The sequence below is a fragment of the Phocoena sinus genome, chromosome 6, assembly GCF_008692025.1.
Source record: "Phocoena sinus isolate mPhoSin1 chromosome 6, mPhoSin1.pri, whole genome shotgun sequence".
In the NCBI taxonomy this organism is placed as follows: Eukaryota; Metazoa; Chordata; class Mammalia; order Artiodactyla; family Phocoenidae; genus Phocoena; species Phocoena sinus.
The window spans coordinates 107,962,947-107,976,605 of NC_045768.1; the positions used below are offsets into that span (position 1 = coordinate 107,962,947).

The 13,659-nt window shown below is 37.4% G+C and overlaps 1 protein-coding gene across 2 annotated transcripts in view; it reads left to right on the plus strand.

The window, feature by feature from the left end:
• Positions 1–13,401, plus strand: part of MTMR9 (myotubularin related protein 9) — an 86,899-nt gene extending 73,498 nt beyond the window's left edge. The window contains exons 9-10 of one of the 2 annotated variants that reach the window (XM_032635901.1): positions 560–711; positions 8,672–13,401. In XM_032635901.1, coding sequence (XP_032491792.1) covers positions 560–711; positions 8,672–8,835 — 316 coding nt within the window. In that variant the 3' untranslated portion in view covers positions 8,836–13,401. The remainder of the gene's footprint in view (positions 1–559; positions 712–8,671) is intronic. The other variant, XM_032635902.1, reaches the window with a different exon arrangement.
• The last annotated feature ends 258 nt before the right edge of the window (positions 13,402–13,659 follow it).

Here is a 13,659-nt window from a genome sequence, read left to right on the forward strand (position 1 = left end):
ATGCTTCATGTCCACTTGAGAAGAATGTGTGTTCTGCTGTTGGGTAGAGTTTTCTATATTTGTCTTACATTTTGTTCAAGTCCTGTATTTCCTTATTTATCTTCTGTCTGGTTATTGGGATAGTGAAATCCTCAACTATATTAGAGAATTGTCTGTTTCTCTGTTCCATTACGTCAGTTTTTGCTTCATATGTTTTGTGGCTCAGGTGCAACATACATATATAATTATTATATCTTCTTGGTGGATTAACTTTGTTGCCAGCTTTGGAAGCCTGCAAAACAGTCTTTGTTTTGATGTTGTTGACAGTTAAAAATGCTGACAAATATTTTAATTTTACAACATTTTGTTCCTCTGCTAAAAGTCTTGTGTTCTGCTTTCTAACATACAAGAGAAAAGAAATTGACCTGTTAGAAGGAGCATTTAATAGTGGTTGTCATAAATTAATTGCTTTAATGGCAATTTTCTTTCTTGATCAGATGTAAGTTGAAGCTACAGCAGAAAACGATGTCTCTATGGTCATAAATTAATTGCTTTAATGGCAGTTTTCTTTCTTGATCAGATGCAAGTTGAAGCTACAGCAGAAAACGATGTCTCTATGGTCTTGGGTCAACCGGCCCAGTGAACTGAGTAAGTTCACCAACCCTCTCTTCGAAGCCAACAATCTTGTCATCTGGCCTTCGGTTGCTCCACAGAGTCTTCAGCTGTGGGAGGGTAAGCCACGCATCCTTCGCAAACCTTTTATTAATATAGTCTAGGATGTTCTCTTGACTGCCTGTGGGTACATGAGTACATGGATACTGCTCTTTATATCGGATATTTTCTCAAGATAAGAAGGTACCTTTTTTTTTATTGTGACAAAAACACAAAATTTACCAACTTAACCATCTTTGAGTGTGCAGTTCAGTACGGTTAAGTATATCACGTTGCTGTGAAACAGGTCTCCACAACTTTTCATCTTGCAAATCTAAAACTCTGTACCCATCAACAACTTCTCAGTGCCCCTCTCCAGCCCCAGGCAACCACCCTTCTGCTTTCTGTCTCTGGATTTGACTACTCCAGGTGCCTCGTATAAGTGGAACCATACAGTATTTGTCCTTTTGTGACTGGCTTATTTCATTAGCATAATTAATGTGCTCAAGGCTCATCCATGTGGTAGCATGGGACAGGATCTCCTTCCTCTTTTTTTTTTTTTTTTGCGGTGCGTGGGCCTCTCAGTGTTGTGGCCTCTCCCGTTGCGGAGCACAGGCTCCGGACGCGCAGGCTCAGCGGCCATGGCTCACGGGCCCAGCCGCTCCGCGGCACGTGGGATCTTCCCGGACCGGGGCACGCACCCGTGTCCCCTTCATCGGCAGGCGGACTCTCAACCACTGCGCCACCAGGGAAGCCCTCTCCTTCCTCTTTAAGGCTGAGTAATTTTCTGTTGTGTGTGTGCATGACGTTTTGTTTATCCTTATGTCAGTGGGCACTTGGGTTGCCTCCATGTTTTGGCACATAGGCATGCAAACATCTCTTTGAGGCCCTGCTTTCCATTCCTTGGGGTATGTACCCAGAAGTGGAATTGCTGGATCATATGGTAATGCTACGTTCAGTATTTTGAGGAACGGTAATTCTGTTTTCCGTAATGACTGCATCGTGTTACGACCCCACCAGCAATGAACAAGGGTTCCAGTTTCTCCACATCTTCATCAATGCTTGTTATTTTCTGCTTTTCCCCCCTTTGATAGGCCATCCTAATGGGTGTTGAGGAAAAGTACATTACTTTTTGTGTAGAAAAAGTGATAGGTGGTTGGGACAGGTATAAACTGTAAGCTCCCAGGAGATGGTTTCTGTTTGCTTTATTAAGTAGTCATTAGGTAGATTCTTCTGTTGAAGGCTGTTGAAGGGGTAATGAACTAGGCATTCTAGTAAGATTCCACAGACGTACATAAATGCCATCCATCAGTGCAGTAATACAGATATCCTGTTTGTGTGGAACAGTAATCCAGGCTTAATTTTCATGTCTATTCTAAAGAACGTGTTTTTTGTTTTTTTTGCGGTACGCGGGCCTCTCACTGTTGTGGCCTCTCCTGTTGCGGAGCACAGGTTCCGGACGCGCAGGCTCAGCGGCCGTGACTCACGGGCCTAGCTGCTCTGCGGCATGTGGGATCTTCCCGGACCGGGGCACGAACCCGTGTCCCCTGCATCGGCAGGTAGACTCTCAACCGCTGCACCACCAGGGAAACCCCTAAAGAACGTGTTTTACCTGCATTAATTTTTCAGATTCTTGAAGTTTATCTCCTTAAATATGAAAGCTTGTTTTTTAAAAAAATAACCAAAACCTATCTAAAACATATTATCCATTCATTAAACAAAGACTATAAAATACCATTTAATTTCTTTTTAACCAATTTGTAGGTAGTAAGTACATTTTTATTCATCTTTATATTAAACAATATAAGGCATACACACAGAAATGGTAGCTGTTTGGTAAACTGAAGTACTATAAATGTCAGTTAGTATACTGTGTTCTAATACATTATTGTCTCAAGGGCAATTCTTGTGTGGAAACTGCCCATTGTGTGTAAAAGGGTCTCAGGTTGCTTTGCTTCCTTGTTTTGAGACCGAGCCTGTTTCTGTCACTTCTCTGGCCATCAGTTTCACGGCTTGTTCCGCTTGGCATATCTGTCATTAGCTGCTTCCTCCCCCTCAGTTTATGCTTCTAATCTTATCAGTTGAGGTGTCCCCTAGTTAGAATTGTGGGAAAGTGGCCTCAGTCTCCAGGGTCTCTGAGTCTGAGCGTTAGTGCTTTGGGGATTTGGGGCTGCTCAGAACTTCTCCTTGCTTATTTAGTGTTTAGATAGTCACAGATGCAGGACAGGTGATCTCTTAAATGAGAGTTTACAGCTGTACTACTTGTTTAAGACTTCTGAGACAATTTACCTAAAAGCCACTGTCATGTTTAATAACTGAAACAAGAATCTAGTTAGTTGGGAGGAAAGCCACAATTGGGAGTCCAATGGCCTAAAGGACTATTTAACTTGTTTTTACCAAACCTCATTGACAGTTTAGGGATTATGTGATAGAAGAAAATTTTTTTGTTATATGAATGAGTTCCTCCTACACCATTAAGAAAGGGGTTTCTCTGTATGTTTAGTACCTCCTCAACTTAGAACTGGAAGAAATCCTATGTTAGGTAAAACATTCTCATGGAAAGTATATGGATTGTATAATGACACTACTCTGGCCTTAAAACGTCTCTCTGCTGTTTATAATTACATTGTAGTCATTGTAGTTAACCATTAATATTAAATAATTCCTGTATTGAAGAACAGGATTTTAAAAATAAGCTCATTTAATAGAAAAATCAACACAGGTCAGTCTTTAGTCTGTGTTTCTATCTTCTTCTATCTAGCATTTGGACACATTACAGAAGGACTGTCTAGGGTGCATGGCAGTTTGGTTTATGGAAAGTATTCTAATATAAAGTATTCTAATCATAAAACTTTTGTGAACTTGCCAGCTGCTGACTTCTTGCAGCCTGGAAGGTGTTTGTGCCTCCTGACCTGAGTATCTTTAAGCCGTTACTTTGGGCTGATATCATTAACGTACACCTGTGTAGAGGAGAAAATGTCTTTACTCCATAATAAAAGGATAATTATTATTTGGGGAAAGAAGCAGTTGCCTACAGAATTGGAAAGTTGCCTACAGAATTGGAAAGCTGCCTCGTAAGTAACAGAGAGAGAGAGTGCTGAAGTTTAGGCTCTTAAATAACAGTTTGTGTAGTTCTGTTTTGCTGTAACTGCCACTTTTCCAGTGAAAGTGATTTCACACATGTAGGTCTTACAGGTCTGGATAAAGTTCTGTAATTGTTTATACTTTCACAATACAAATCTTTCTTTAAAGTTTATGTACAGTTCGTATTCCTGAATATATCAGAGAACATTTTGTGGGGTTTTTGAAGAATTAATGAGCATGTACATAGTGACTTTTTAAAAATTTTTAAAATTTTATTTTATCGTTTCATACAGCAGGTTCTTATTAGTCATCCATTTTACACACATCAGTGTAGACATGTCAATCACAATCTCCCAGTTCATCCCACCACCACCCCCACTCCCACTGCTTTCCCCCCTTGGCGTCCATACGTTTCTTCTCTACATCTGTGTCCCAATTTCTGCCCTGAAAACTGGTTCATCTGTACCATTTTTCTAGGTTCCACATATATGCGTTAATATACGATATTTGTTTTCCTCTTTCTGACTTACTCTGTATGACAGTCTCTAGATCCATCCGCGTCTCAACAAATGACCCAATTTTGTTCCTTTTTATGGCTGAGTAATATTCCATTGTACATATGTACCACATCTTCTTTATCATCTGCTGATGGGCATTTAGGTTGCTTCCCTGACCTGGCTATTGTAAACAGTGCTGCAGTGAACATTGGGGTGCATGTGTCTTTTTGAATTATGGTTTTCTCTGGGTATATGCCCAGTAGTGGAATTTCTGGGTCATATGGTAATTCTATTTTTAGTTTTTTAGGGAACCTCCATACTGTTCTCCATAGTGGCTGTATCAATTTACATTCCCACCAACAGTGCAAGAGGGTTGCCTATTCTCCACACGCTCTCCAGCATTTGTTGCTCAAAGATTTTCTGATGATACCCATTCTGACTGCTGTGAAGTGATACCTCATTGTAGTACTGAATTGCATTTCTCTAATAATTAGTGATGTTGAGCAGCTTTTAATGTGCTTCTTGGCCATCTGTACATCTTTGGAGAAATGTCTAATTAGGTCTTCTGCCCATTTTTTGAGTGGGTTGTTTGTTTCTTTAATATTGAGCTGCATGAGCTATTTATATATTTTGGAGATTAATCCTTTGTCCGTTGATTCGTTTGCTACTATTTTCTCCCATTCTGAGGGTTGTCTTTTCATCTTCATTGTAGTTTCCTTTGCTGTGCAAAAGCTTTTAAGTTTCATTAGGTTCCATTTGTTTGTTTTTATTTCCATTACTCTAGGAGGTGGTTCAAAAAAGGTCTTGCTGTGATTTATGTCAGAGAGTTTCTTCCTATGTTTTCCTCTAAGAGTTTCATAGTTTTTGGCCTTACATTTAGATCTGTAATCCAATTCGAGTTTATTTTTGTGTATGGTGTTAGTGAGTGTTCTAATTTCATTCTTTTACATGTAGCTGTCCAATTTTCCCAGCATGACTTACTGAAGAGGCTGTCTTTTCTCTGCTGTATATTTCGGCCTCCTTTATCAAAGATAAGTTGACCATATGTACGTGGGTTTATCTCTGGGCTTTCTATCCTGTTCCATTGATCTATATTTCTGTTTTTGTGCCAGTACCATACTGTCTTGATTACTATAGGTTTGTAGTATAGTCTGAAGTCAGGGAGTCTGATTTCTCCAGCTCCATTTTTTTCCCTCAAGACTGCTTTGGCTATTAGGGGTCTTTTGCCCAGATAAAATTTAGATTTTTTTGTTCTGGTTCTGTAAAAAATGCCATTGGTAATTTGATAGTGATTCCATTGAATCTGTAGATTGCTTTTGGTGGTAGAGTCATTTCACAATGTTGATTCTTCCAGTCCAAGAACATGGTATATCTCTCCATCTGTTTATATCATCTTTAATTTCTTTCATCAGTGTCTTACAGTTTTCTGCATACAGGTCTTTTGTCTCCCTTGGTAGGTTTACTCCTAGGTATTTTATTCTTTTTGTTGCAGTGGTAAGTGGGAGTGTTTCCTTAATTTCTCTTTCAGATTTTTCATCATTAGTGTATAGGAATGTAAGAGAATTCTGTGCATCAGTTTTGTATCCTGTAACTTTACCATATTCATTGATTAGCTCTAGTAGTTTTCTGGTAGCATCTTTAGAATTCTCTATGTATAGTATCATGTCATCTGCAAATAGTGACAGCTTTAATTCTTCTTTTCCGATTTGGATTCCTTTTATTTCCTTTTCTTCTCTGATTGCTGTGGCTAAAACTTCCAAAACTGTTGAATAAGAGTGGTGAGAGTGGGCAGCCTTGTCTTGTTCCTGATCTTAGTGGAAATGCTTTCAGTTTTTCACCATTAAGGACAATGTTGGCTGTGGGTTTGTCATATATGGCCTTTATTATGTTGAGGTAGGTTCCCTCTGTGCCCACTTTCTGGAGAGTTTTTATCATAAATTGGTGTTGAATTTTGTCAAAAGTTTTTCCTGCATCTATTGAGATGATCATACGGTTTTGCTTCTTCAATTTGTTAATATGGTGTATCACATGGATTGACTTGCGTGTATTGAAGAATCCTTGCATCCCTGGGATAAATCCCACTTGATCATGGTGTATGATGCTTTTAATCTGTTGCTGGATTCTGTTTGCTAGTATTTTGTTGAGGATTTTTGCATCTATATTCATCAGTGATATTGGTCTGTAATTTTCTTTTTTGTAGTATCTTTGTCTGGTTTTGGTATCAGGGTGATGGTGGCCTCATAGAATTAGTTTGGGCGTGTTCCTTCCTCTGCAATTTTTTGGAAGAGTTTGAGAAGGATGGGTGTTAGCTGTTTTCTATATGTTTGATAGAATTCACGTGTGAAGCCATCTGGTCCTGGACTTCTGTTTGTTGGAAGATTTTTTTTTTTTTTTCTTTTTTGCGGTACGCAGGCCTCTCACTGCTCTGGCCTCTCCCATTGCAGAGCACAGGCTCCGGATGCGCAGGCTTAGTGGCCATGGCTCACGGGCCTAGCCGCTCTGCAGCATGTGGTATCTTCCTGGATCGGGGCACAAACCTGTGTCCCCTGCATCGGCAGGTGGACCCTCAACCACTGCGCTACAAGGGAAGCCCCTGTTGGAAGAATTTTAATCACAGTTGCAATTTCATTACTCGTGATTGGTCTGTTCATGTTTTCTATTTCTTCCTGGTTCAGTCTTGGAAAGTTATACCTTTCTAAGAATTTGTCCACTTCTTCCAGGTTGTCCATTTTATTGGCATAGTGTTCCTTGTAGTAGTCTCTTAGGATGCTTTGTATTTCTGCGGTGTCTGTTGTAACTTCTCCTTTTATTGATTTGAGTCCTCTCCCTCGTTTTCTTGATGAGTCTGGCTAATGGTTTATCAATTTTGTTTATCTTGTAAAATAACCAGCTTTTAGTTTTATTGATCTTTGCTATTGTTTTCGTTGTTTCTATTTCATTTATTTCTGCTCTGATCTTTAGGATTTCTTTCCTTCTGCCAACTTTGGGGTTTTTTTGTTCTTCTTTCTCTAGTTCCTTTAGGTGTAAGGTTAGATTGTTTACTTGAGATTTTTCTTGTTTCTTGAGGTAGGCTTGTATTGCTATAAACTTCCCTCTTAGAACTGATTTTGCTGCCTCACAGAGGTTTTGGATGGTCATGTTCTTGTAATTTGTCTCTAGGTATGTTTTGATTTCTTCAGTGATATCTTGGTTATTTAGTAACGTATTGTTTAGCTTCCATGTGTTCGTGGTTTTACGTTTGTTTCCCCTGTAATTCATTTCTAATCTCATAGCATTGTGGTCAGAAAAGATGCTTGATATGATTTCAGTTTTCTTAAATTTACTGAGGCTTGATTTGTGACCCAAGATGTGATCTGTTCTGGAGCATGTTCCATGTGCACGTGAGAAGAAAGTGTAATCTGCTGTTTTTGGATGGAATGTCCTATAAATATCAGTTAAGTCTATCTGGTCTATTGTGTCATTTAAAGCTTGTGTTTCCTTTTTAATTTTCTGTTTGGATTATCTATTGGTGTAAGTGAGGTGTTAAAGTCCCCCACTATTATTGTGTTACTGTCAGTTTCCTCTTTTATAGCTGTTAGCAGATGCCTCATGTATTGAGGTGCTCCTATGTTGGGTGCATATAGATTTATAATTGTTATATCTTCTTCTTGGATAGATCCCTTGATCATTATGTAGTGTCCTTCCTTGTCTATTGTAACATTATTTTAAAGTCTATTTTGTCTGATATGATAATTGCTACCCCAGCTTTCTTTTGGTTTCCATTTGCATGGAATATCTTTTTCCATCCCCTCACTTTCAGTCTGTATGTGTCTCTAGGTCTGAAGTGGGTCTCTTGTAGACAGCATATATATGGGTCTTGTTTTTGTATCCATTCAGCCAATCTGTGTCTTTTGGTTGGAGCATTTAATCCATTTACATTTAAGGTAATTAACGATATATATGTTACTATTACCATTTTCTTAATTGTTGTGGGTTTGTTTTTGTAGGTCCTTTTCTTCTCTTGTGTTTGCCTCTTAGAGAAGTTCCTTTAGCATTTGTTGTAGAGGTGGTTTGGTGGTGCTGAATTCTCTTAGCTTTTGTTTGTCTGTGAAGCTTTTGATTTCTCTGTTGAATCTGAATGAGATCCTTGCTGGGTAGAGTAATCTTGGTTGTAGGTTCTTCCCTTTCATCACTTTAAATATGTCATGCCACTCCCTTCTGGCTTGTGGAGTTTGTGCTGAGAAATCAGCTGTTAACCTTATGGGGGTTCCCTCATAGTGACTTCTTGAATACTGTACTCAATTGTACTCTTTCAATACCTCAAGATTGTTTTATATTTTAGAGTATAATAAAACACAGATGTGAATTGTGAAAAAATGAGAAGGATTATAATGCATGGGAGTATATATTAACCACAGTTATAATGCTAATCCGTTGTGTGTATCTTTTTCCCTTCTGTTTTCCTTTTGTGGATTCAATAGGTATTTTTCTGCGTTGGAATAGATCTTCCAAGTATTTGGATGAAGCATATGAAGAAATGGTTAACATCATTGAATATAACAAGGAATTACAAGCAAAAGTAAATATCCTTAGGCGGCAGTTGGCAGAACTGGAGACTGAAGATGGGATGCAGGAGAGTCCCTGAATTCCAGATTCCCTGCAGCCCTTGGAGGACCGTCAGGACTGGTATCCCACCTCTCTCTCCCTTGCCCTTCAGTTCACTTTCACACAGTAGCCTTAAACTTAAGGCTTTAGATGTGAGAACCTTCTAATATAATGGACTCCTCAAAAATTTATGAATGGAACTTACTATAATTATTCATGTTTCATGTGGCCTGTTAGGCCTCTTCACTTTGGGAGCAGGAAGGAGGTGCTAGTCATTTTATTTTACATGAAACAAGTGACCTATTTAATGCCATTTGTGTTATATGCCATTTCACCCTAAGCTTTTCTCTGCATCCACTTTCCAAACAGTGCTCCAGACCAGTCAAGGATATGATTAATCTCTTAGGGAATATCTGTTAGTTTAAAAAAAGGATCAGACTTTGAAGCATTCCAAATACAGAAATATTTTTCAAACCTGAAATGGTTGATAAACGAAGAATTTTGTGTTTAACATACCATTTCCAATATCTTTGCCACATAAAAAAGCCATTCTCTGTAAAACAGTTTTGGACTGACAGAGCTGAATTCATCCTCATTCTGATTTGTCAAGAAAACAAAAGCTGAATATTTATTCAAGGTAAATTATTTTTACGTAAAGGGCAACAGCTGTAGTTCTCTGATATTTACATTAAGAAGAAGTAAATTTATTGTAACAGATACTAAAATATGTGCAATATAGAAATAAAGTAGGAATTTGTTACTGATAAGGTATCTTTAGTGTTGAATTGGTTTTTCAGGGTTTTGACACACGTTAAATGTGTGTCAAATGCTGGATGTAATGTTAAACCGTCATTTAGAATAGATGTTAATTTGTTATGATTAAGCTACAAATACGGTTTCCTTAAACCAGAGATGCACCGCCCTTGTCTGAAGTTCTTATTGCACTGGTTTATGTATGGATATGTGTGTTTTATTATGTCTTGTTTTTATTTTTAAATATTCTAAGAGTTCACTAATACTAAGGTTAAAATTTTCTTATTGTCTTGAGCCTTTTGAACATTTATCTTGACTCTGCTTGATCTGTCCATTATATGTTAGGCAAATAATAATTTAAGTGGAGGTGAAAGTTTATGAACGTGATGCAGCTATGTTTTAAACTTCAGAAGCCAATTTGAAATGTTTCAATGTTACAGAAACAATGACGACTATATTTATGTGCTATGCTGGTTTATGCCTGCAATTCTAAAATTTGTGGTTTGGTGCTTTCCTTATACATTTTTGTTTTGTGGCACAGGTCGTTTTAACAGATACTCTCAATTCTAGTTTTCCTTTAAAAGGATAGTTGAAGGGCAGTCTTTAATACCGTTTCTATCCCATCTATATATAACCATTTCATTGTAAAACACACCAAAACTGAACCCTGCTTTAGGGCTATGTATTGAGTTAAAATTTTAATTCTTCAAAATCAACTGTAGCAAAATCTATGGCCACATTCAGAAGCCTTAAAAAGTGGCAAATACTTTCTATCTCCAGCTGCCCAAACTTTTTTTTTTTTCTGTTTCCTCAGACTTTTAGCAAAAGGCTAGACAGCAATCCACACAGCTCTCTTTTGGTAAATTTGTCTGCTTTCTCCTCTAAGCCCAGTTTTATTCGTGACCTGTTTTGTTGGCTGTAGTTATGAATCTTGGGGCCTTAAAGCCCTCACCTAAAGGCTAATAAGGCAAGGAGCAAAGAAGGTGTACTTTCTTGCTGTAGATATCTGTGTGTTGTGTGAAATGTCTGTATTAATTTTTTAAAAGAGGAAACACCCCAGCATTTTATGGATCCTCAAAATTGAAGAAGGCGCCTTTTTCTTCTCAGTTAACGGCCCCATAAGGAAAACCATATAGAGATTTTCTTTTAGTGATTCTTTAGAAGTGACTCTCACTGGTAATATTAATTGGCCATAAGGCTTCTGTGGGTGGAAACTTTGGAGGGATTTTTTATTAGCTTTGGTCATGGAGAAATTGTATGCCATCAACTTATAACTGTCTTCCTGATGAACATTTTATATGTGAGCCAGAGTACAGTAATAGCATAGTGTTTCAATTTCTTTTTCTTTCTCTTATTGCGACAGCAATCATAAGCTATTTGGACAAGTTTGTGTTTTAGTGTTAATTTATAATTAGGGATTGTCCAAACCTCATTTCTGTTTACAGGGTGTAAAAACAAACTTTGGTATCAATGCAATTTCAAAGAGGTCATCTAATAAGACAAATGCTAAGGTTTCCACAAACCTGAGAACTCTGTCAAAGATAAGTGCTTTATCAATATAATTTGAAGAGGGTTTTTAGTAATACTATTAAGTTACTCATCCCTTGGATGAAAAGAATACAGTGGATATACTTACGAGAAGCTACTTATAAAGGTTAAGTTTGGAGAATTATCTTTGATAAATATGGCTTTAAAAACTTTAATGAAGAGAATGATGGCCAAATTAGTGAGCATGCAGATTACCCCATTACAAGCCAATAATAAAGTGAGATATAATGAAGTTCATGTACAGAATTGTGAAGGCTGGTTTACATTTTTGGAATGAAAAAAGTAAGCCCCACATATTACCCCATTACAAGCCAATAATAAAGTGAGATATAATGAAGTTCATGTACATAATTGTGAAGGCTGGTTTACATTTTTGGAATGAAAAAAGTAAGCCCCACAAAGAATATTTTAAAAATATTACTACAGTACAGGGATCCTTAGATTTAAATTAATGATTTTTAAAAAATCAGAAGAACATAGTTTGTTATATAAAAATGCTGAAACTTTTTGGGTGGTCTAAGGCTTTTCAGTAGTTTGAAAAATTTTTCATTTTGATTTTATTAAATGGGAAGAAAACAAGCAGAAATTATAAAACCTTATAGATTTAAGACACCTATAAATTTGTTTTATTTGTAAGAAAACTTAGGCCTTTGAAGCAAGTTTTTAAAGTGATTTTTGGGAAAACTTTGGAAGACAATAGATAGTCATTTAAGATCCGTATGGAGAATTTAAAAACTTTTCTTTGAATTCTAAAGCCTGATTTTGTAGAGGTGATATGTCACTGCTTTTCATTTTAAAGGATGAAAATTTAGTGAGAGTTTAGTCTTTGATTCAGTCAGTATTTATGTTAAATAAAAAAGTCAATATATGGAAAAGATTTGACCAGTAATTGTCTCTTGAAGTGAAAAACGGGGAACATTTTGCTGCATTTAAAAATAATCTGCTTAAAGATATAACTCTTAAAGTTATCTGGTTTCAAGATTAGTTTTGTTTTTTGTTGTTTTTTTTGTGGTACGCAGGCCTCTCACTGCTGTGGTCTCTCCCGCTGCGGAGCACAGGCTCCAGACGTGCAGGCCCAGCTGCCCCGCGGCATGTGGGATCCTCCCGGACTGGGGCATGAACCCGCATCCCCTGCATTGGCAGGTGGACCCTCAACCACTGCGCCACCAGGGAAGCCCCAAGATTAGCTGTTTTAATTGTCAGTCTTAACTGAGTCATCAGGTTCACTTACTATCAGACCTTAACCTGAGACACAGTTTTGGTATTTACCCATATCCAGATTTAATGAATTAAAGCAACATGAATCTATTAGGAGCACTCTTTATCAGAGAGGTATTTCCTGGACAAAAAATGGGCAATATTTAGAACAGTTAGTCCCCTGGTTCTGGAAGCTCTGAAATTTATGAATGAAGTCATTCATTCAGTACCTCTGATACAGGTTTATCCTATACCTCAGGACAACAGAGATTAATTATTTCTTATTCTTTAACATGGCTCAGATCTTTCCCCTCCAGAGCTGGTACAATATGTTATTATAGGTAGTATTTTTGTGTAATTCACCATCTTAACAAAAAACAGTAAAAGACTGGTTTCTACATTAATATCTATTCTCAGATGGTATGAAATGCTAATTTTTGTTTTCTTGAATAAAACGACTTCTGCCTTCACTCAGTCCTTATAATCTAGAGTCCACAGCATTTTCTTCCTTTAAACCAAAAGCCCAGAAGACACCTTCTGAAACTCTAGGGCTAGGTTTTAGAAAGTCTGAACTTGTAATCTAAATTCCCTTTAAAATAAACTAATGTCCTATTTTTGAACTGCAGTGCGGAACTGTAGTTCTGCTTAATTAATGAAAAATAACGGGGCTCACTGCAGACACTCCATTGTCGTGGAAAATACTTCACGATGAGAGCTTACTGTCTTCTAGGGCCATTCTGTTTATCTGTGAGTATACAGATTAAATATATTTGTGATTTGTAATAAAAACAAGTTGTGGAACACTGCCTGTGTCTCTCTGCCCAAGACATTTGCTTCACTTTTTCAAATGCATGTATTTTTGGAGAGGTGGATTATTCTACACAAACACACCGTGAGTTCTGCTTTTTAGAATGCTTATAGATCTATTATCTACACTGAAAGTGTTGTACTTGCACAACTTAGTTATTTTTAAAAAAAATTTAAAAAGAGTATGTATTTCTTCAGTAGCCATGCATTTGAATTGTACTCGATATATTTGAATGTGACTCTTGGATTTAAGTGCACTATTATTCATGTCTTACACAATAAAACTGCACTGTATGGCAAATGTGTCTGTAATGTATGCTTTGCTAAAACCTCAGAGTGCTGTAATGTACAGGTTTCTACATGATGAACCTGTCAGCATATAGGGGAAATCCTGAACTCCTGTTAAGTCTGCGTAACATTTTAATATTATTTGTAATGTTCCCTTAAGTGGTAAGTTCACTTATGTCCTAAGACTGGAATCATTTATCTTGAGTTGGCTGCTTTGTCAAGCTTGGTTTACTGAATCAAACAAATGTGTCGAACATGGTACTGTTATCTT